At 42.7% G+C, this 23,391-nt stretch overlaps 1 protein-coding gene across 1 annotated transcript; it reads left to right on the forward strand.

Moving 5' to 3' along the window:
• Nucleotides 1–1,325: 1,325 nt before the first annotated feature.
• WNT8A (Wnt family member 8A) lies at nucleotides 1,326–6,503 on the forward strand. The gene is made up of 6 exons (XM_029218261.1): nucleotides 1,326–1,588; nucleotides 1,693–1,726; nucleotides 1,957–2,095; nucleotides 3,233–3,358; nucleotides 4,218–4,360; nucleotides 5,519–6,503. The coding sequence occupies exons 1-6, from the start codon at nucleotides 1,383–1,385 to the stop codon at nucleotides 6,065–6,067; spliced, it is 1,197 nt and encodes a 398-aa protein (XP_029074094.1). The 5' UTR covers nucleotides 1,326–1,382; the 3' UTR covers nucleotides 6,068–6,503.
• The last annotated feature ends 16,888 nt before the right edge of the window (nucleotides 6,504–23,391 follow it).

Raw genomic sequence — 23,391 nt, forward strand, 5'->3', positions numbered from 1 at the left:
AAGGAAAGGTAGAGAGCTTGCTGGGCTGAGAGCCAGAGCTTTAGTCCATTAAGGACATTTTGCATTTGAGACATTCATACCCATCCTCCTAGAAAAATGAAACAGAAAAAAAGACACAGAATAGGAGCCCAAATTTCTTATAAGATTTCAACATATCTAAAATCACTCTGTCAAACTGCTATAAAAATTTCTAAACATTTTCATTTCTGTACTTATCTTCTCACATAAAGATAATAGTTTGCAGGCTGACACTAATCCCAGCGCACACTTTGAGTTCACTGCTCTAAAAAGGCCTGGGGACTCCTTGGCCCCTGGAACTCCTTTGGTGGGGGGATTTCTGAGCTCCCTTTCTCATCCAAATCCAGTCCAGGGTGCTGTGAAGTGATCTGGATTGTGGTCACAGAGTAATGAGTTAGGACTGTAACTTCCGGTTTGTACTTTCCTCTGCATCTCTTTAGCCTGCCTTCCCCAGCCTTAGAAAAGAGTTTCACCAACCAAGGAAGGTCTCCACCCCTTCATTGCAGTCCCTGACCCTACCTAATATTGCTTCGGGTTCTTCCTAGGGGCCACAAGTTCTTTTATTCATTCATTCCTTCACTCATTTGTTCATTCATCCAGGCATCTTCTTCAGCACTAAGAATACAAAGTGAATCTTAAAGACAGATTCCTGCCTAAGGAGCTTATGTCCTAGCAACAAAGTGCTATCAGAAAGAAAGGCATCAGTCTTCTGAAATATAGCCCTGGGTGGCCCAAAGGTTGATTCTCACATATACAAGCAGTTAACAGACTAGAGCTCTAACAAATATAAAATGGTAGACCTACTAGGAATGAAGGAAATTTACCAGAACTTACTTTGGTAGAATATGGTAGAAGGGACTGTTGAGAGGTGGCCTCTGAAGTGTGTCTGCTCCAGGGTCCCACGTGACTTTACAGTCACCAAGGGAGGAGGTAGGAATGGTGCACTTGGTTGCTTGGGTAAAATGAGTAGGAGAGGGCCCCAAGTAGAGTTCCTCTATAATTATTAACACCTTGAGGAGGAAGGCAGGGTAAGGAGTGGGGTCTTATTAACGGGTGAGGGCACCGTAACTTTGAGGGATAGATGACCTATCTTTAGAATTAGCAGAGCTAGGAAACTTGCTTGCTCTGGGCTACAAGATTCTGAAAAATGAGCCCTCAAGCAGGAAGAGACAAAAGTCTGACTTATAGAGGGGTAGAAACCTCCTGGGTAGGGAAAGGCCTCAGCCCATCCGTCAGCCTGGGAGGGAAGAAGGGCTGGCAGGGCGGGGCAGGGCGGGGCTTCCCTTGGAGGCTTTGGGCTGAGTCCCTCCTCCCTGGTCCCCCATTGGGTCAGTGGCTCCTACAGCCCTGCCAGTGAGGGACAAATGAGAAGAGCTGTTGATTTTTTCCCCCTTGGCCATTCAGCATTTCCCTACATAAATACTGAGAAAGATCCTGCCCTCTCCTCACTTCTCTGGACTTGGCCCTGGGCTAGACTTGGTCCCCTGGGGGTGGGAAGGGCCATGGGGGACTTGTTTATGCTCAGGGTGGCTGTGGGCATATGCTATGCAACCTTCAGTGCCTCTGCCTGGTAAGTCCTTCCCTCTCCCTCCCCCCCACCCCCCCTCCTCACCAAGGAAGCTTCTACTACCTCATCCCCATTCACCATTACCTCACTTTTTCTCTTTTTGGTAGGTCAGTGAACAATTTCCTGATAACAGGTCCCAAGGTAGGATGATCTCCTGCTCCTGTTTTTACCCATCCAGGTTCCTAAGGGAACTCTTTTGGGGAAGGAAAAGAGGGGAAGGGAGATAGTGCCAGAAGTCACCCACCCAGAGGAACATATGATTGATTATTCCCTAATGGAGAGCTAACCCATTTGAGTCTTGCTTGCACCCTCTGACCCAGACGACCTGACTAGAGCCAGGGTTGAAGCTCACATCCTTTTCCCTCTGCCAGGCCTATCTGACCTACACCACCAGTGTGGCCCTGGGTGCCCAGAGTGGCATTGAGGAGTGTAAGTTCCAATTTGCTTGGGAACGCTGGAACTGCCCTGAAAATGCTCTCCAGCTTTCCACTCACAACAGGCTGAGAAGTGGTAAGTTTGTGCACCTGTACAAGGGGGTATATGTCCATGAAGTTGGGCTTGAAGTATATATGTATGTGTAACATGTATGTGTACAGTGCAATGAAAAAGTTAGCAGTGATCTGCCACTTCCTTGTTGTGTGACCTCAAGTGAGTTACTTCTCCCTCTCTCAACCTCAGTGCTGTCATTTGGGTCAATAAGGTCAGCTGTTTAGCTCACCAGGAGTGTTGTGAGGGTTGAATGAGGTGAATACAAAGGTATCTCTATAGAAATGTAATAACTCTATTTTTTAATGCCTGTCTGTATTTGTGTTTGTACACACTTATCTTGTACTGATTTGCATGAAACAAAAGTGGGGAAAGGGCTCTGTGTTTGCAGCCCCTAAGGGAGTTTCAACTGTCATAAAATCCCAACAACAGAGAAACTGAGAGATCACACATTGAGCTATGCTTCAACTTGAGTGTGTGTGTGTGTGTGTGTGTGTGTGTGAGCAGTTGTTTGTAACTATGTATAGTACTTTGCATGAAAGTTGTTTATGTAGAAACTATTAATGAAGAGTTGCCTGAGAAAAGCTAGGGGGAAGGGAGTAAAGAAGATAGGAAAAGAAGTATCTTCCTGTGGGGTATACAAATAGGATGAGAAGTAAAATGGGACAATGTTTATAAAGAGTTAGGAAGATACAAGCTCAGTAAGTGGTAGGTATTATCATGATGATTATTACCTGGCTCCAACTCCATGTCAGAGAGAAGAAAATACCCTTCTCACTTTCATAAGCCAGCCTCATAGCTCTGAGTCCTCACTGCCTAAGGACAAGAAGCAATGGCTAATGAACAGAGGCCTAGGCTGGATATCAGGGGGATAGTGTCCTGGTCCCAACACCATAACTGGTGAGGAGAGTGGCCTTGGTCTCATCACTTTATCTCTGGGTTTTACTTTCCCCATCTGTAGCATGGGGATGCTCATTCCTGCCTGGATGAAGTAAGGATGCTGGAAAGGCATGCACTGTTCTCTCAAGTAGAAGAGCATTCTCTTAATAAACCCAAAGAGGGAGGGGGACAGGAGAGAGAAATGAAATGGCATTTCTTTTCCAAAAACTCTTCTTTGGGTCATCAGGGTCCTAGTTTCCAGCCCCCTCTTTCTTTCCAAAGCCACCAGGGAGACTTCCTTCATTCATGCTATCAGCTCTGCTGGAGTCATGTACACCATCACCAAGAACTGTAGCATGGGTGACTTTGAAAACTGTGGCTGTGATGAGTCAAAAAATGGAAAAACAGGTAAGTTGTGCTCTCTGATGGGGGTGGGAAGAGGTGAAGGGTATAGAGCTGAGCATAGGCTAAACTCTTCCAGGGAAAGGCTGAGGGACACAGCTTCTTCAAACCCCTAGACTCTAGCAGCAGCTTCATTGGTGGGAGCTCCTAGATCTAGACCCTCCTAAGAACTGAGCTGGATCCATGATTCCAGGACCAGCAAGTAGCACCAAGCTCTAAAGCCAACAAGGCATCTAGGAAGGAGGAGGCCAAAGAGAGTTTAAAGCTAACCCTTGTATTTCAGGCTTAGAATGACTTGTGCATAATCCAGAGCTACCCAATTATCTGCAGACAGCCTAAGAGACTTAGATTTGTCACTAATGAGGGAGGAGGTGGCTCTAACAAGACTACTGTAGCATAATGGTACAGAATTCTAGAATGTTTGAACTGCAGTGAACATTTGAGATCCTCTAGGCCAGCCCCAGCGTGCCTACCTTTACTTTGGGTATAGAGTTGAACTGTCTAGAGTTGGGGAGTACCTGAAGGGTGGGCAGTTGGCTTTGGGAATAGGATTCCCCCCGACCCCCACCCAAAATACCTCCATTTTCCTGTTTCACCTTTTTCCTTTTTTTTTTTTTGGCCGCCCTGCGTGGCTGGCAGGATCTCAGTTCCCTGACCAGGGATTGAACCCCGGCCTTGGCACTGAGAGTGCGGAGTCCTAACCACTGGACTACCAGGGAATTCCCTCCCTGTCTCACCTTTAGCTATAGCTTTACACACTTCTAGGACTCTTGGGGATGGTCTATGTCAGCTAAAATGACCTTGACTCTTCTCCAGGGACTTAGCAGGAAGCTATACACAGAACTTATTCTTTCCTTATGTGTAGGAGGCCATGGCTGGATCTGGGGAGGCTGCAGCGACAATGTAGAGTTTGGGGAAAGAATCTCCAAACTCTTCGTGGACAGTCTGGAGAAGGGGAAGGATGCCAGAGCCCTGATGAATCTTCATAACAACAGGGCAGGCAGGCTGGTACGTATAAGAGTTGACCAATGAGCCAACAGGCTCAGTATTTACAAAAGCCTCACATCCATACAGACCTTCACAACTTACCAAGACCTGTCTCATACATGTTTCATCCTCACACCACCCAGCAGGACTGGGATAGCTACCCCCATTCTCTGGATGACAAAGCCAGTTAAGGCAGAGCCGCGGCTTGGCCAAGGCAATACAACTAATAAGTATCAGAACCAGGCAATGAACACAGATCTTTTAGCCTAGTCCTTTTATCACTAAACCTTATATGCTAACTCCTTCTACAGGCAGGTTTCTGAGAACACAGAACAATACAGAACAAAGGCCTTGCTTTCATGACTTAAAATTTTAACCATTTCAACTGCATTTCTAGGAAATTAACAGGGGTTTATCATACAACCTATGTCCTAATGTCTTTCTGGGCTTGGAGGGGTTGGGACTGATCTAAGCTTCTCTGGAAGGTCTAATCTCCCTCAAGACTTTTGGTGGGGTAGCAATCCTTGGAGTGTTCTGAACTGAAATCTGGAGTCTAGTTGTATTAGAAGCTAAGAGCATAGAAATTTCCCTTTGAGCCTATACCTAGATGTCCTGGTTGCCCATGGCAAAGGGAAGAGGTTTTCAAGGCAATTACAACCATGGGTAATCGCCTTGGGGGTAGGGGTTCAAAGCTTCCTTCCCTCTGGGAGGGGGCCCAAAAGACAAATCCAAATACCCACAAATACTCTAGCCCCCAGCTTCAACACAATAACAGTGCCAATGATCATGTTTTTCATTTTTAATTTACAAATTACTTTCTTGATCATTCTTATTCTTATGGGCAGAAAGAGAAACAAGCTCACAAGTGATGAAGTTAGGCCTTCAGCCTAGGTTACCTGACTTCAGTAACCTTCTCAACACTTGCCTCACTTCTTCCATAAGAATCACTCAGGGAAACGTTAAAATCACCAATACCATGGCCTTTAAACCTCTGAACTTCCTAATTGAGAAGATATGAGGTAGGGCCCAGATCTTCTTACGGGCCTCCCTCATAATTCTAATGTACTCTAAAGTTAAGAAGCACAACTCTAAAATATTCCATTAATTGCTAGCCTTTGGTCTTCTCTACCCAGAGCCAATCTCCTTTTGTCCTCCCTCTCTCTTTCTCTCTCTGTGAAGGCAGTGAGAGCCACCATGAAAAGGACTTGCAAATGTCATGGCATCTCGGGGAGCTGTAGCATCCAGACATGCTGGCTGCAGCTGGCTAACTTCCGGGAGATGGGCAACTACCTAAAGGCCAAGTATGACCAGGCACTGAAAATTGAGATGGATAAGCGACGGCTAAGGGCTGGGAACAGTGCCGAGGGCCACTGGGCACCCACTGAGGCCTTCCTTCCTAGTGCAGAAGCTGAGCTGATCTTCTTAGAGGAATCGCCTGATTACTGCACCCGCAACTCCAGCTTGGGCATCTATGGCACAGAGGGTCGGGAGTGTCTGCAGAACAGCCACAATACATCCAGGTGGGAGCAATGCAGCTGCGGGAGCTTGTGTACAGAGTGTGGCCTGCAGGTGGAAGAGAAGAGAACTGAGGCTATAAGCAGCTGTAACTGCAAATTCCAGTGGTGCTGCACGGTCAAGTGTGACCAGTGTAGGCATGTGGTGAGCAAGTACTACTGCACGCGCTCCCCAGGCAGTGCTTGGTCCCAGGGCAAGGGCAGCACACGATAGCACCCCACAGGAACTTACTTGCTCAGTTGCATGACAATGGAGGGGGGACACAGCTTTTCTCTGGGAGAGAAGAGATAAGAAAAACAATTGGAAAGTCACAGGGTTGATCTGTAGTCCTCTTGATATCTGCTGTACATGGGAAAATGGAGGCCTAAGATTATACAGCATGTTCTTGACAGAGCTGAAATGGGAATCTGGGCCTCCTAACTTGGGTAGACCCCATTTCATCTTTCCTACAAGTTACTTCCTGGTCTTTCTGCCTGTAATTTTGCAGTTTGCTAAAGGGGGAGTTTTGGTTTGGGGTCCATATCCAAAAAGACCTTCAAAGTACTTGCCCCTGGAGTTTCAGACCATGTCCAACCCAGCTGTATGGCTGAGAATCAGAGAATGGAAGCCAAAAATGAGAGTTCTGTCCAGAGTCCTGAAGGAGCAACCTTCCCCTAGTCTGGCAAGCTCCAGAAAGACCAACTACAAGTTCATACAGATAAGTGGGGCAGAGGCTACATACCTGCCTAGAGGGAGGTATATAAGGTGTTGGGTTTTTTACCTCAACATGCACTTTTGAAAAGTTCACCCCACCCAACCCTGGGGAAGCCAGTACCCAATATAACCTCATGACTTTTCCAGCTCAGAAACTATCTCTGGAGCCATGGAGAAGGGATGGTTACAGTAAGTGGACAGATGACTACAACTTACCTGCTCAAGGCCCCCCAAGAGGGATTTTCCCCCAAAGAGCTATAGAACAACTCTCTTTTGTTATTTTCCCAGATTGGGAACTCATCTTCATTCTGCAATAAATGCTTCTAGAATATATATTTAATTGAGACCTTTTATTTCTCTCCTTGGAAACCTTAGGATCAGAAAGAGAATGAGAAACCCTGCTTCTATATCCCAATTATACACAAGGCTAAAAGGAGAAACTGGAAATATCCAACCCCCTTGATATCAGTGTTTGACAGATAATAAAATTGAGACCCAAGAACTGGCCTATAGGAAAAGAATCCAGATTTCTGAATTTGTAAAGTATTATTTTAATGCAACCTAAGCAACTTGAGGAACAAGCAAGCCCTTCGAACTTGAATCATATTCAAAGTGTGTTTGCTCTCTTAACTTGGGCTTCCTGGGGTGTCTGTACACCAAGGACCTGGGCCCCAAGGCAAGAGACTAGGAAAGTTGTGGATTCTACCTTCCTCATTTACACTTCTACATCTTCTACTGGTAAGCTTTGGGGGAGGAGTAGTTTCCCATAAAGAGAGCCCTAGGGGCTCAACCACTGTTCTAAATCTGAGCATCCTGGCCTTTGGAGTCTCCCCTCTCTGCAAAGGTCAAGCACCCTGCAGGGGGGACGTATTTCAAATATGTTGAATAAACAAGTAAAATGACTGGTCACCAAGAGTGGGGAAACATTCTTAGCTTAATGTTTTAAATTAAAAAACAACTTAAATGTTCAACATCAGGGCAAACTAGTTAAGTCATGGCTATACAATGGAATATTAGCCATTAAAATAATATTCTGAAAAATATTTAGTAACATGAAAAACATGCATGATATAATTAAGTGAATAAAGTAAATTACAAAACAGCATGTTCAGGATGAACCCAATTTCGTTTTAAATATAGGAAAATATTAGCTATCATGTAATACCAAAGTAGAGTGGTTTGTTTTCCTTTTTGTGTTTTTCTGTATTTTTATATTTGTCTACAATAAACAAATATTTTTGTCATCAAAAAAATTAATAGTAAGTTATTTTTTTAATGTCAGCAGGGAATAACCAATCCATTTTTTTGTTTGTTTGAGTGAAAAGAAAGGTGAAATGTTCATTAAGGAAGCTGGCATCTCAGGAGAAAACATAAGCAGGTGCCTTGAAAGTCTACCCTGGTATCTATTACTTCTGTGCATTTAAAACTACCACAGATGCCAGAAGCCAGAGATAAAGAGAAATCCATAAAAATGCAGCCTATGTCAAGGAAATGGAAGATTTCCTCTACCTCCCTCCTTCTAAGGAAGGTTAAAAAAAACACACTACAGTTAGCAACGAAGAAGTGTGTATGTGTGTGTGTGTGTGTGTGTGTGTGTGTGTGTGTGTATGTGTATGTGACGGTGGTGGTGGCAGTGGTAGAAGGGAGAATGGAAGAGATACCATCCAAGCACAAAAATTGTGGTGAAGCAATAGGCAACCAAAAGAAAAGATTATTTCCCTGGGGCTCAGACAAAAAAAAAATTATCTAGCTTGATGTTGAACCCTCAAAACCCTCAATAAACATAGACAATAAACACAGATGCCAAATTACTCATGAAACCTGAGTTGTAACACTGCCAAGGAACTGAACAAACTAGACTTTTCTCTTTATTCATAACTGAATCTCCATCCAAAGACTCCAGGTATCTGATGCTTTGACATTTTCCCCAGGACCTTGTTGACATTCCCAAATAATCTTATGGGAGAACAATTGGGAATTCCATGAAAAGTTTGCCTACTTCCCCAAAAAGCTCATAGTCCCACTCCTCCCAAGCCTCTTCCAACCTCATTCATTTTACCCTCGTGGCAATCAATCACATCAACCAATCTTCCCACATGGACCCTGGGCCAGAAACTAAAGGAATTTGGATTTCTCTGCATCCATCACCTTCCTGTCAAGGACTCATTCCAAGGCATTACAGTGGCATTCAGATTCATTAGTTACAACCCTACACTCCTTCCCTTTTGGCTCATCCTTAACAAGCTGGCTATCATTAAGGTGACAAAACAGTAAAACCCCCGTGTTTGATAGGTCCAGGGCCCAAGACAGGCAGGTTGGCAGCCACAATCTGATAGTAGATCTTGAAAAGCTGCTGAAAAAGGAATTGACTCAATGAGAGAAACCTGTCCATGAGCCTAGTCCCACTTCAGTAAATCCAGGCACTGATTCACATTGCCTGGAGAACAGAAGTCTGTATTTTCTCAGTCTATGCTTGCCAGGCCCCTACAAAACTTTTTCTCCTCCTCCTCCACCTCCTCTTCCTTCTCCTTTTTCTTGCTGTCTGATCTTTGCCATGGGCAGAATTAAGAAAACCCTAAGGCCTATTCCCAGAGTTTCCCATGGTCCCCTGCCAGTCTCCTCAGGGCTTGCTGGTGGGTGATCACAAGGGTGGAAAGGGAGTAACTGAGGACCTACTAAGTGTCAGATGCTTAATATATACTATCTCCTTCAATCCTCAGAACAATCCAGTTAAAGAGTTACAATTATTCCCCTCTTACTACTGAGGAAACTGTGGCTCAGAGAAGTTAAGCACCCAACCTAAAATTAAACACATGGAGGTAGATTTGAATTCGGACCTATTACCACATAAATCTATACTCTTCCTTTATACCACTTACACACTGGGACCCCAGGGATCTCTTGCGACATTCTCCAGCTGTCATGACAGCTTTGTAGAATGACTCCATTTATATGCAGTGAAAGGTGTCCTTTTCCTCCCTCTTCTACAAGTAGAAGAGTCACATTTCTCAGCCCTTCTCCAGAAAGAAGAAACCTAACTTTTGACTTGCAAAGGCCTTCCTTAGAATGATAAAGCAGATAGCCTGGCTCCTGCTGACTTGGGAGGGCAGAATCCTGGTTCTCCAGGGGGTACTCAAAGAAAAAGGCTAACCATTGTGGTCTACATTAGAGGTCAAAGTTTCAAAGGAATGTCAAAAGAGGGGTGTTTATTTTAGAGGCTAGAGGAAAAAAATACAGGAAAGACAGAAAGACAAATTTCTAGCCCCAGATCACAAACTACTCATATCATTGATCACAAAAGACAGTGACCAAAGCCCCAGATAAAGAGGTTTGAGGTGTGGGGGATGAAATGAAAAGAAAGACCAGAGCAAAGACTTCCAGAAGAAGTTAAAGACCTTTGGGTAGGACTAGTGCTCTACACCATTTTAATTTGGTTGCATTCCCTACCAGAGGAGGTAAGCTAGGTGTAGAGGAGGAAAGTTCCCCCACACCCAGTATCACCAAGTGAGATAGCTGAACGTTAGACTCCAGGGCCCTGCACACTCTCCATGGCTGGTGCCCTGCCAACCCTGCCAGGCTGCCCTTTTTATCAGGAAATGAATGTATGATGACCAATGAAAGCACTGAAGAAATTAGGCCCAGGCTCTGGGAAGCCTCAGACTGCACTTGGTCAGTGAGGGAGGAAGGAGGCTGTGGGTAAGAGAAGTGGAATATGGGTAGGGGGTGGGTGGGATGTGGGTAAGGGAAAGGTGATGCGCATTCCTCTCAGATTCTCAGATACCTGCCTAGACCTATGATAGGACTAGGGGATCCTAAAATGGCCACTTCTTCATCAGGAGCTTCTTGCAATCTATAAGAGATCACTTGATTCAGCTACCTGCTTCTTAATAGGAGAGCTCCTAATCTAAGGCCTAAGGAAGAGAAGCACATTTTACACTCTGTGTTGAAAGACCATCAGAGAGGGAGGGAGAAGCTAGTACTTCCCTCCCTGGGATAAAGTGCCTATTAGGACATTTGCTGCATGCCTAACCTGAATCAGCACTGCTATATTTTATTTTATTATTTATTTATTTATTACATCTTTATTGGAATATAATTGCTTCACAATGGTGTGTTAGTTTCTGCTGTACAACCAAGTGAATCAGCTATATGTATACATATACCCCCATATTCCCTCCCTCTTGAGCCTCCCTCCCACCCTCCCTTTCCCACCCCTCTAGGTCGCCACAAAGCACTGAGCTGATCTCCCTGTGCTATGTGGCTGCTTCCCACTAGCCATCCATTTTACATTTGGTAGTGTGTATATGTCAGTGCTACTCTCTCACTTCGTCCCAGCTTTCCCTTCCCCACCCCACCCCCGTGTCCTCAAGTCCATTCTCTATGTCTGCATCTTTATTCGTGTCCTGTCACTAGGTTCATCAGTACCGTTTTTTTAGATTCCATATATAGGCATTAGCGTACGGTATTTGTTTTTCTCTTTCTGACTTACTTCACTCTGTATGACAGACTCTAGGTCCATCCACCTCATTACAAACAACTCAATTTCGTTGCTTTTTATGGCTGAGTAAGCACTGCTATATTTTAAGTCTACGAAATCTTCTAGGACCTCTCATTATGGATTGAGGCCTTCAAAATACTCCTTTTCTCAAAGCCAAATAACCCTAATTACTTCAGTTTTTCACTAATTCTCTCTCACACACTTTTTCTTAGACCGTCTTCAAATGCACACCAGCTTTGGGTTTCTGTGAGGGGTTAGGTGAGGGTGTGAGCCAGAAACCCTTGTCAAACCTCAATTGCCATCACCTCTTTGCCCTCAAGTATCTGAAGAATCTGCCTATGCTTGGCTGTCACAGAGCTTTGATTGCCCCATCAGGCCCCACTTGCATTTCTCCATGGCCCAAGTTCATTTCTAACCCCTCCATTTCAGCCAAGTAGCCTTGATTCCCAGCTGCATCAGCTGGAACCTCAGTCATCAGGGTCCTCCTGTGCTAGAGGCTTGCAGGCAGTGCAGGGCAAGAACATGAAACTGACAGGACACACTTCCTTCTCTACTCTCACCCGTGAAGCATTTAGCTACTTTAAAAGTCCAGTTTTATTTCTGTGCTGATGATTCCAAAATCCCCACTTCTGTGCAAGGTCTAGGCACCACAGCTCTAATATTCCACGGGATGTTTCAACTTGAGTGACAGAAATGATTTTCTCTATGATTCTTCTGCTTCCATCAGTAATCCAATGAAACTTTGAGTGACTAAGGCTTACTAATGAGTCACCCCTCACTTGTCCCTCTGCTCAACTCTTCATATTGTACCTGAATTTTGCACCAACTCAATAACTGATATTTTGCCCCTCAACTCTCCACCTAACACAATGCTACCATACTTATCTTACTAGTACACTACATTCAATTCATCATTACCTGATTAAAAACAAAAAACCTGCAATGTCCTAGAGAATATAATTCCAGTTCTTTGGCCTGACATTTCAAGTCTCCTAAACTTGACACTATCTTATTGTAAACATTAAAAATTTTTTTCTATGAATATAATCTCATAAAAATCCAAAAAATTTAGAAGTAAACAGACCAAAAAGTGAATAATACCTTCACTCCCTTCTTCCCCCAGCTCACTGCCCTCCCCAGAGGTAACTGTTCCTATTTTGCTTTTCCAGTTTTATTCCTTGCTTCCTCAGTTCCAGCTAGACCAGGTTATGACAATTCTCTGTATATGCCATTCCCATGCAATTTCTGTATCCCAGTTGAGACCATTTCCCTCCCTGAGATACCTTTGCCTCCTCAACTTCAAATACTCCCTCCTTAAGGTCTATCTGCTCTTTGAAATGACCTGCCATGTATCTGAAAGAATCTAAATTTCACTGCCTATGCTATCTAGGCATTATGTGTTTCTCTATGCCTCAACAATAGAGCTGACAAGTCTCCTCCTTGGAGGTAGGGCCATGTTACCCACCTTGGTGCCTCTGCAAGCCTCTCACGACACTCTGCATTTGGTGGGTGATTACTGCTCTCCAGACACTAGCCAGTCTTGCCCAAAGGTGGTGTTAAGTGTACAGGTCATGGAATTTCAGAGATGGAAGAGACCTTAGAATTCATCTCCTACAAACCTCTCACTTTACAGAAGAGGAAAGACATTTGCCCAAGGTCATTTGCCTAGTTAAAGGTCAAGTTGAGGATAGACCTCAGGTCTCCTAATTCCAAGTTCAAGCAATTGCTAGGACCTCTGCTCTTGGGGGTGGGGGGGAGTGGCCCAAAATACTCTCAGGACCAATCAGCTAGGCAGTAACTCAGACAGGTAACTGATGGGGGAGGTCTTGTATATGGTATGTGATATTAAAAAATTTTTAAGTTTAAAGAGAACACTTGAGGTTCCCAAACATACCATTACCACTTGAGCCCAAAGCAAAGGAAAAAGTCAGCCCATTCATTCCCCCGCTACATGGCATGTACCCCTTTTCCCCCTCCTTGGTATTCACCTTAAATCGGCTTCACCTGAATAAAAATGTTGACGGGCACAAAATCAGAGTCATCTTGGATGCTGATATTTCTAGAAATCCACTGCTCTTCCTATTGCTTCATGGTTTATGTCTGCTGTCCCAAGTATAATTGTAATTGCGCCTCCTTTCACTCTGAAAAGTGTACTGTTTGATGGCAATTATATAGTCCTCCTATTTATAACCCACTTCATCCATTCAATAAACATTTCTTGACCACATACTCTGTTATAGGCATAGCACTAATGCGAGAGATGAAGAAGTTCATGACATTGACAAGGTCTCTGCCCTCATGGAACTAGCATTTTCATGGAGGACACATACAATGAACAAGTTAAAAAACATATTATTACAGATTGAGATAAGTGTCATGATGGAAATAGTAGGGTTCTTATAACAAGGTGGCAACATCTTAAGAAAAAGTGGTCAGAGAAGGTTCTCTGTGAAGTTGACATTTAAAGTTATACCAAAGGAACTAGTTATAAGAGCTTCAAGAAAACATATTTCAGAGAGAAGCATTAACAAGCAATAAGGCCCAAAGCAGAAAAGAGCTTGGAAAATTCCAGGAACTGATAAAAATTTGATATGACTGGAGAATGCTTTGCGTGTGGTGGCATGAGATGAACTTAGAGAAGTAAGCAGGGGTCAGATCATTGAAGACCCAATCGGTCACAGTAAAATGTCTGAATTTTGTTCCAGAGAAATGGAAAACCATTAAAAGATTTTAAGCTAGGGGATGATAGGATCCTATTTACCTTGTAAGAAAACTGGCTGTTATCTGGAGATAGTCAAGCGTGGAAGGCTGAAGACAAGGAGGCAGTTGTATTAAGACAGGCAAGAGCTGATAGTGACTTGCACTAAGGTAGGGATAAAGTGAACAGAGGGAAGAAGGAAGATGGGCAGTATGTATAAAAGAGGTAGAACCAATAAAATTTGCTGATGGATTGGATGTGATGGGTGAGAGAAGGGGAAGGATCTAGGGTGACTTCCAGTTTCCTAACTTTAGTAACTGAGTGGCAGGTGGTGCTGTTTACGGACATAGGCAAAATGAGAGGACCAGGTTAGGGCTAATGGGAAGATGGGGATCAAGAGTTCCATTTCAAGCACATTAACTTTGAAATTTTTCTGAGACATTCAAGTGGAAATATCAAGCAGGCAATTGGCTATTAAGTCTGGGAAAGATACTAAATAAACTAGAAAAGAAAATTGAGATGGAGATGCAAACTTAAGAGTTGCCAATACAGAGAGAGTTTCTGAAGCCATGGGAGTAAATGAGATTTCCTAAAAGGAGTAGGAAGTGAAGGGAAGAGAGCACAGGTCCAAAGAAGCACCACACCTCTCCCATTGACATCCACAAGTGCCTATTGAATAACCTGAGCAACTGAGCCTCTTTTTGGTTTTAGGAACAGATGGGTACAGATTTGCCGGCAGGTAGGGAAATATAAGAGCTAACCTTTGTGGGGGGCCTCCATCAATCTATTCAATCAGTAAAGGTCTTTTATGGGTCATGATGGACTGTGCTAGGTGCCTGTCTGGGAGGTAAACACGAAGGGACACGTTCCCTCCCAATCAAGAAGGAAAGCACACCTATGCCCATAAAAACGCGGTGTGATAAATATTCTAATAAAAGTGTGTACAAGGGGGCTTCCCTGGTGGCACAGTGGTTGAGAGTCCGCCTGCCGATGCAGGGGACACGGGTTCGTGCCCCGGTCCGGGAAGATCCCACATGCCGCGGAGCGGCTGGGCCCGTGAGCCATAGCCGCTGAGCCTGCGCGGGAGAGGCCACAACAGTGAGAGGCCTGCTTACCGCAAAAAAAAAAAAAAAAAAAGTGTGTACAGGGGCAGTAGGAACATAGGGATGAAAGCAGCCAGTCCCTGCCTGGCCCAAAACTGAGGCAAACTCATCCAAGTAGTGAGAGGAGCTGAACATTAAAAGGGTGCTCTGAAGCCAGAAAGGCTTCCTTGCACCCTGTTTGTTTCTGTTTTGCTTTAAAACAAATCTCGTACTTCCTAGAATCAAGGTAAAATCATGACAGGTTGGTAGGGGTAAAAAAGGAGGCTTTGGCTCTCTGTCCTTTGATGACAGAGACTAGCCCTTTCCAATGAGCCTTAATCAGGTGTGGGGTGGGGGTAGGGGTTAGAGGAAAAAGTAGGAGAGTGGTTTATGGTTGTTCACACACACACACACACACACACACACACACACGCACAAAAAGCAATAAAATACTTTGCCCTGAGCTGCAGAAGGGTCATAATTGGTATGATAAGCTATCATTTAACATGAGGAGGAAATTGAAGTTTCATTTCCTTGCTTTTGTGGCACCCCTTGAATTGGGTTGATGACACCATTCAGTCAGTCAGCATGAGGCCTGCCTTACCAATTTTGTTTTGCAAAACAAAGCCAGTCACGGTCAAACTCAGTTGGTCAATTCCACAGATTAACATGAGAGACCCCTGGAAAGCAAGACAGCTGGGCTAGCTCTGGCTGGGAAACGACGGGTTAATCCTAGGCCAGCTAGGCAGGGCGCTTTCATAAGATCTTTCAGGCTCCTGGCACCCTCCCACTCCTCACCCCTACAAGAGCTTCCCACACTCACCAGTGTCCTGGGATTGACTCTAAATAATCTCCAGAGTTTGAAGGACAGGGCTGAGCTGAGAGTATGGATGCATTTCCCCATTGTGCCATATGTTGATTGTCATCTTCTCGTCTTGATTTTTTAGACGCAGACTGGGTAGTATGGTGTGACAGAAAAAAAGCAGGCAAGAATCTATATGAGCACAAACTGGGAAGAATGAAATTTTCTTTAAAAATTGACAATACTACAAAATTCCTCTCAAATTCTGGGCTCCAATAGGTGTACCTACTCATTCCACAACCTAAAGAAAACAGCAAGGACGAAAATTTTGTTAAAGTTCTACTGAACAGCCAGACAGTTTTGTTGTCTCTATGGCTAAGACATTAGAAAAGAATCGTTGATTCTCTTAGAGAATGATTCCCATTCTGATTCTTCTCCATGTCCAGAAAGTTGCTGAAAAATCGAGGCCACTTTAGAATAGATCACAATCTGGAGAATTTCAAAGCTGCCATTTAGCTGAATAATTCCATTTTTCTCTCTTTCTGAAGTCTGATGTTTCTGGTGAAAAAACAATTCTGCCAGTAACACATAAGGACTATCAAAAAGCCAAGAAAATCTGCACATGCAATGAAGTTGCCTGAATAATAATGGGGTTCATGTTCCAAAAGGAGATTAAGGTAATGTTTAATTTTAGTTCCCTGAAGGTTGTCTTACATTTTTCCAAAAGGATTTATTCCTGCAATCTTCTGTGACAATCAACACAATTTAATTTTGAGGTAATCAAGAGAGGTAATTTAGTATTGTGGGAAAAGTGCTGCTGATTTTGCCACAGATTTTACTGTAAAGCCATGCAAATCACTTTCTGTGCTTCAAAATCTTTACTATAAAAAAGAAGGGAATTTGATTAGATTACATTAGATATTCACAACATTTTTTTCAAATTCTAAAATTCTATTCTGAGCCTCTAAATTTTTCTATCCTGACAGTTCTGGCCTTTATAAGATGTCCCATGCCAATTGCCATACAGAATAAATTAGAACCCCTTCTGGTTTCATGAAACATATAGCCTGTAAAATAGCAATAGTCAGATGTTCTTCATGTACACAGTCTTATGATTAGATTTTACTCATTTGAATTTAGTGCAGAAGGAAGCTTCTTTGTACATTATATTTTACAAGGATTTACTATTAAATTACCACCACAAGTAAGATGGCAGGTGGAGGTTTTTAACTGCTTATGACAATAATATTTTCAAGTGCTTCTTCTCAAGGGGTTCCTGGTATAATGAATAGCACTCTGGGTATGAGCCAAGAACATGGATCATCAGCCATTAGCTTTATGTGTGACCTTGGGCATGTCTCTTAGCTACCCTGAGCCTTGTTTGCTTCAATTATAAATAAAGGGGTTGGATTAGGTGGTTTAAAATTAATTAGTGGGCTTCCCTGGTGGCACAGTGGTTAAGAATCCGCCTGTCAATGCAGAGGACATGGGTTCAAGCTCTGGTCCAGGAAGATCCCACATGCCGCAGAGCAACTAAACCCATGTGCCCCAACTACTGAGCCTGCACTCTAGAGCCTGGGAGCCACAACTACTGAGCCCTCGTGCCACAACAACTGAAGCCTGCATGCCTAGAGCCCATGCTCTGCAACAAGAGAATCCACTGTTATGAGAAGCCCATGCACCACAATGAAGAGTAGCCCTTGCTCACTGCACTAGAGAAAGCCCACACAGCAGTGAAGACCAAATGCAGCCAAAAATAAATAAATAAAGTTCCCTTTAAAAAAATAAATAAATAAAATTAGCAAAGCTTTTTTTTTTTTTATAAAGTTGATGTGCAAGAGCATGTAGTGGTTAAGTGTAAATAAAGGTATCAGTGCCTTTAGTAATACGGAGAATGAAAAGGGGTTTGGAAGCACTTTCTGAGTGAAGAAGGAAGAAAACCTATGACTGTCAGCCACAAAAAGCAATAGCATAAATGGAGTAAAGCCCCAAGTCCCACTTCATTAATTTATACACAATAAATCCATTAAATGAATGAACTTGGTTTATACACAACACTCAGTTGGCCCTATGAGAAAAACAAGAAGTTTCCCATGTCTATGAAGAACCACCATTAAGTAATGGAAAGGCTTTAGAGCCAAATATAATTAAGTTCAAAACCCCAGCTCTAATAATTTCCAGATATGGCCTCTACATCAAATCGTTTTAACTTCAAGATTGTTGTGAGGATTAAGATAACATAAGTGAAAGTGCTTAGCACAGTGCTTGGCACATAATAGGTAACGACAGATAGTAATCCTTCCATTAATGATGCGAAGAGAGTCCATATATAAGTTTAAAGAAAAAGACCTGAGGTAAAAAATAATAGCTAACTTTAACTGAGTGCTTACTCTGTGTCACAAGGCACTGTTAGGTACTTTTACACATTTAATCCTTAAAACAACCCTGTAAGGTAGGTATTATCATTATCCCCAGTAGAGAGATGAGGAAAGAGACTCAGAGAGGTTAAGCAAATTTTCCCACAGTCACAGAGCTAGGAAGTCATGGAGTTATGATAGAAAACTGCTTTGCTGTTTCCAAAGGCCAAATGCTAAACCATTTCACCATATGTCCAGTACATTATGTCAAAGGAGTATATTATTAAGTGCCAGATAAGTCAGCAATTAAGCTGTATTAGAGCAAAACTATATGAAATTGTCTCCTAGGCTAGGAATTATACAAGCATAAAAGAATAGGAGAATCTTCAGTGTTTGTGATGTAGGATGGCAGAGTAAAGCAAAGAATGGCTTTAGCAAATGAACAGAATTAGGAATGGGCAAGGTGAGCAAACTGAATACTCTAGCTAGAACAGTGTCCATACGGCAAGTTCTGAGGATATATGTTTGGAAAGATAAGCATTGACCAGTCTATGGGAGCCCTGAATGCCAGATTAACAAATATAAAATATTCTTCCAGCATATTATGTATATACAAGATAATAAGTGTTTGTTGATTGTCACAAAGTAGTGAACATTAATTTCAAACAGCTACCAATGGAAGTAGGAAACCTGTTTTCTATACGGACAATGTCTATTCAACTTGGGTTCCCCTGACCAAACTGAATAGGAAGAAAACATGTTGGCACACTCTTTTTAACTCTTTCACTCTGTGATGTGCTTCATAATTTCAAAATCTTTTTAAAAATCATATTGCAATACAACTGACATATCAAGATCTTTATAGTAGCTTATGGTCAAGAATACTGAACTCACTGATAAAGATAAAGGGAAATGATCAAGATGAGGACAGGAAAAAAGATGAGGAGACTTTTAAAATAATAGAGCTCTAAAAAGGAAGAAGAGTATTCTAAGAAGATACCAGGGCATGGAATCCAGTGAAAAGGTCAGCTCAGATGGCACAGGAGATCCCAGGGTCAGGCCTCAGACCTAGGTAACTACTGAAGAGCTGAGGACAGGTTGAGGGCACCCAGACCTACAGGAAGCTAGACAAAGGGTCTGGCTTCCTAAATACAAGAGTGTGTTCAGGTTGGACGTACAATATTAGCAACAGAAAGAGGAATATAACAACGTGATTTTACTAATGTGCCTAAAAATATTACATTTTGACTTAATTTAGTATATTGTGTTTTTTACCACAAAGATTACAATGGTTTCAAATAATCCATTTTCTCAAACCATTCCTGAGAGGCACGAAGGAACTCATAATGGTTTGCTACTTACGTGTTGAACTTGTATCTCTGAAATGTGCAAACAAGTTAGACTAGAACTTGGGGGTCCTAGTAAATATTTTATTTTAATTGAACTTTGAAAGACTGAAGCTTTAAAATCTAAAAATTTTCATCTGGTATGTTTAGTCTGTAGCTAGTCATCGGATGGTTAGAAGTTTGGCATGACTAATTCTTCACAGTTCATTTGCTAAATGACACATTATAAAAGCAAGCACCACTGAAAAGGATGTGCTTGTTTCCAAAGCTTCAACCTCATTGTAGACTGACTGTTTTATGTGGGTCCGTGGCTAACCGTTTTATGGTGCAAGAGGCTCTAACCACATATATATGTTAAAGACGCCTTGAAATGTTCTCACATTGGCAAGGACTACCAACACTAGATAAAGACCAGAGAGGCTGTCATTCTGGCCCCAACATAAAGGCCACCCAGAAGGATCAGGATTTTATAATCCTGATTAAAATAAGATTTATTAACCCTGAGATGCTTATTCTTAAAAAATAGCTTTACCCTCTCTATCCCAAAATTAGAAAACTTGAGCTGAAAAGTAACTAGATCTTAGTAGAAGAGTTGAGAATGCTTACTAAGTAAGTTCAGTAGGGCTGCTTCAAAACTAAAAAGTTGAGCACTGAGAGATCCAAATAATGATGACAGAAAGTTTAAAGAAGGATCCAGAAATTGTAGTTTAGGTTGACACATTGTTGGTAGCTGTGTCTTTAAAGGACTTTGTCTATTTCACCTAATTTGTCAAATTTATAAGCAAAAAGTTGTTACTACTATTCCCTTATTGTCCTTTTACTACTGGTAAGGTCTGTAGTGATTTGACAATATTGGGCTAAGTAGAGTTGTTTGAGAAAGAAAAAAAAGGGAGGGAAATTTGAGATTGCTTTATGTGAAGCCATAACTTTTCCAAGGAGCATTCCATCGCCGTCTCAGCCAAGAAATGCAGATGAGGCAAGTGGGGGAAAAAAGGAATTTTTTTTTTATGGTTCTAGTGATGGGCTGTTGGTTGGATTAGCTGCCCATTTGTCTGCAAGCTGCTTTCTCCTCCCATTCCGAGCTCCCTGCCATCACAGTGCAGCTGCTGGCCAGGAAGCCTGAGGAAGGGGCTCCCTCTGGAGCTGATGGCAGTGGCACTTTGGAAAGTGCTGGCAGGGGGTGGGCTATAAAAAACAATTTGGTCTGGGAACAAAAGGCATCAATCACAGCAGTGTCATCAACCCTTGATTTGGATGAGGGGAGAGAACTTTCTGGGTCATCCTGGAAGCAGGAAAGGAACAGACATCATATTTAGTAATCTCCCCTTTCCAATGGACTAAAGTATGTAGTTAATTTAATAGGAAAACTATGCTGGACTGCTCCACAAAGATTTTTTTCTTTAGTCATGTCCTTCAATGAGGTGGGAGAAAGCTATCTCCCTTATAGTATTTATCTGAAATTGCCAAAAATCATTGGACTCTACATTTAGAAGTGAACTTCTCTACTAAAGGCTCTCATAAGCCAGGGAGTTTCTGAGATTTAGTTAACTTCTGTAAAGTAAATGAAAGGTGAAAAGTTAGTACAGTGAATGTTATTAGTAAGGGGACTAACAAAAATAAAGAACCCAAGATAAGCACCTAAAGTCAAAGAAGTAGCAAACAAAGAAGAACTGAGCCATCTCTGAATGAAAATTCAAAGCTTAATCTAAATAGTTCTTACATAGAGTTAACAACAAGAGAGAAGTGGCAGTATTTCTGAGATGGAAAAGTACTTCTAGAAAGTATCTGTGACACTTTCAAATCAAGCTAATCTGTGGCACCCTTAAGCCAGGGCAGATAAACTATTGCCCTGGGTTCTCCAAATGGGGGGAAGGGGGGCTTCTACATGTCATCCCAGATCTAAACTTCTAAAGAAGTAAAGAAAAATCTAAACTTCTGTTTAGTCCCAAGTCATAAGAGCTGCATGCTTGCTTGCTTTTTTCTATGATCTCTTTGAGTCCTAGAGAAAGAAACTAAATGAAGTGGTATATCTTTTTTAACCAGAATACCACACTATCATTCAGTGCAAGAGAAATGCATTAAACCACCACTACTTAACAATAACAAATGTGTACACAGGACTTTGATACCACCTGACAGGTTATGTCAGAAGGCAGTCTTCTCATTTTCTTATTCATTCTATGCTATACTTTCCAGTTCTGGCCCATGAAATAATGACCTCAAATGTGTCCCAAGTTTAAAAATCCTATGGCTAACTACATTGTTTTCTATCTGCATGTATTTTTATCTATTTTTCCTCCAAAATGTATCTCAAATTAGTCTGTTTTCTCTATTTTTTTCTTCCACTTAAAAAAAAACCCCAAAACAAATGGCAGGTCTGGCGACTGAAGCTGACTTCCAGTATAGAATTTTTCTGCCATACACAGTGCTGCCTCTTTTTTGCACAAGAGGAGGCTCTTGTGGTGGAAATGACCTCCTAAAGCTGGAATCTCATTGTAAAAACTACTTGCTTTTTCCTATATGCTCTTGACCATTGCTCAAAATATAGCCATCCACTATTTATCTCTGTTTTTAAGATTTTAGTTTGTCTTCCCAACACGATGTTAAAGGTGTTTTGAAATACAGTGGGCACACCAGTCCCAGGAGGAATATGTCCAAAAATTCATATAAACACCATGACTGAGAACTTGTAAAACACCATGGCTCTAGATAGCTTAAAGATAGTCTATTAATAAGGAAGTGTTGCTAACCCTTTTAATGTTGACAACCATTAAAACATTTATCTTTTTAAACCCTTAAAAAAATGACAAAAGCAGTAATATGAACACTGTAGAAAAATTAAAATACAGCTAAGCAAAAATAAGAAAAAAAATCAGTGTATTCCCACCATCCAGAGATTATATAATAACATTTGAGTGGGCGCCCTTCTACATCTTATTCCACACATATACACATATATGTATTTCTTTATCAAAGTAAGATCTCACTGGGCTTCCCTGGTGGCACAGTGGTTAAGAATCCACCTGCCAGGGCTTCCCTGGTGGCGCAGTGGTTGAGAATCTGCCTGCCAATGCAGGGGACGCGGGTTCGAGCCCTGGTCTGGGAAGATCCCACATCCCGCGGAGCAACTAGGCCTGTGAACCACAACTACTGAGCCTGCGCGTCTGGAGCCTGTGCTTCACAACAAGAGAGGCTGCGATAGTGAGAGGCCCGTGCACCACGATGAAGAGTGGCCCCGGCTCGCCGCAACTAGAGAAAGCCCATGCACAGAAACGAAGACCCAACACAGCCAAAAAATAATAATAATAAATTAATTCTTTAAAACTTTATTAAAAAAAAGAATCTACCTGCCAATGCAGGGGACGCAGGTTCAAGTCCTGGTCCAGGAAGATCCCACATGCCACGGAGCAACTAAGCCCGTGCGCCACAACTACTGAGCCTGCACTCTAGAGCCCGTGAGCCACAACTACTGAGCCCATGAACCACAGCTGAAGCCTGCGCACCTAGAGCCTGTGCTCTGCAACAAGCCGTGGCAAGGAGAAGCCTGCGCACCGCAGCAAAGAGTAGCCCCCGCTCACCACAACTAGTGAAAGCCCACACACAGGAATAAAGACCCAGTGCAGCCAAAAATAAAATAAATTTATTAAAAAAAAAGTAAGATCTCACTGTACATATTGCTTCGTAACATGTCTTTTCAGTTAACAATCTTTACCTTCCAAGACAACGCATTTTCATTGTATCTAATACTCAGTCTAGATTCAAATCTTCCCAGTTATCTCAAAAATGTCCTTTGCAGGGCTTCCCTGGTGGCGCAGTGGTTGAGAGTCTGCCTGCCAGTGCAGGGGATACGGGTTTGAGCCCTGGTCTGGGAAGATCCCACATGCCGTGGAGCAACTAGGCCCGTGAGCCACAACTGCTGAGCCTGCGCGTCTGGAGCTTGTGCTCCGCAACAAGAGAGGCCGCGACAGTGAGAGGCCTGTGCACCGCAATGAAGAGTGGCCCCGGCTCGCCGCAACTAGAGAAAGCCCACGCACAGAAACGAAGACCCAACACAGCCAAAT

Source organism: Monodon monoceros, unplaced genomic scaffold, assembly GCF_005190385.1.
Source record: "Monodon monoceros isolate NGI ecotype Baffin Bay Population unplaced genomic scaffold, NGI_Narwhal_1 Super_Scaffold_12, whole genome shotgun sequence".
NCBI classification, from domain to species: domain Eukaryota; kingdom Metazoa; phylum Chordata; class Mammalia; order Artiodactyla; family Monodontidae; genus Monodon; species Monodon monoceros.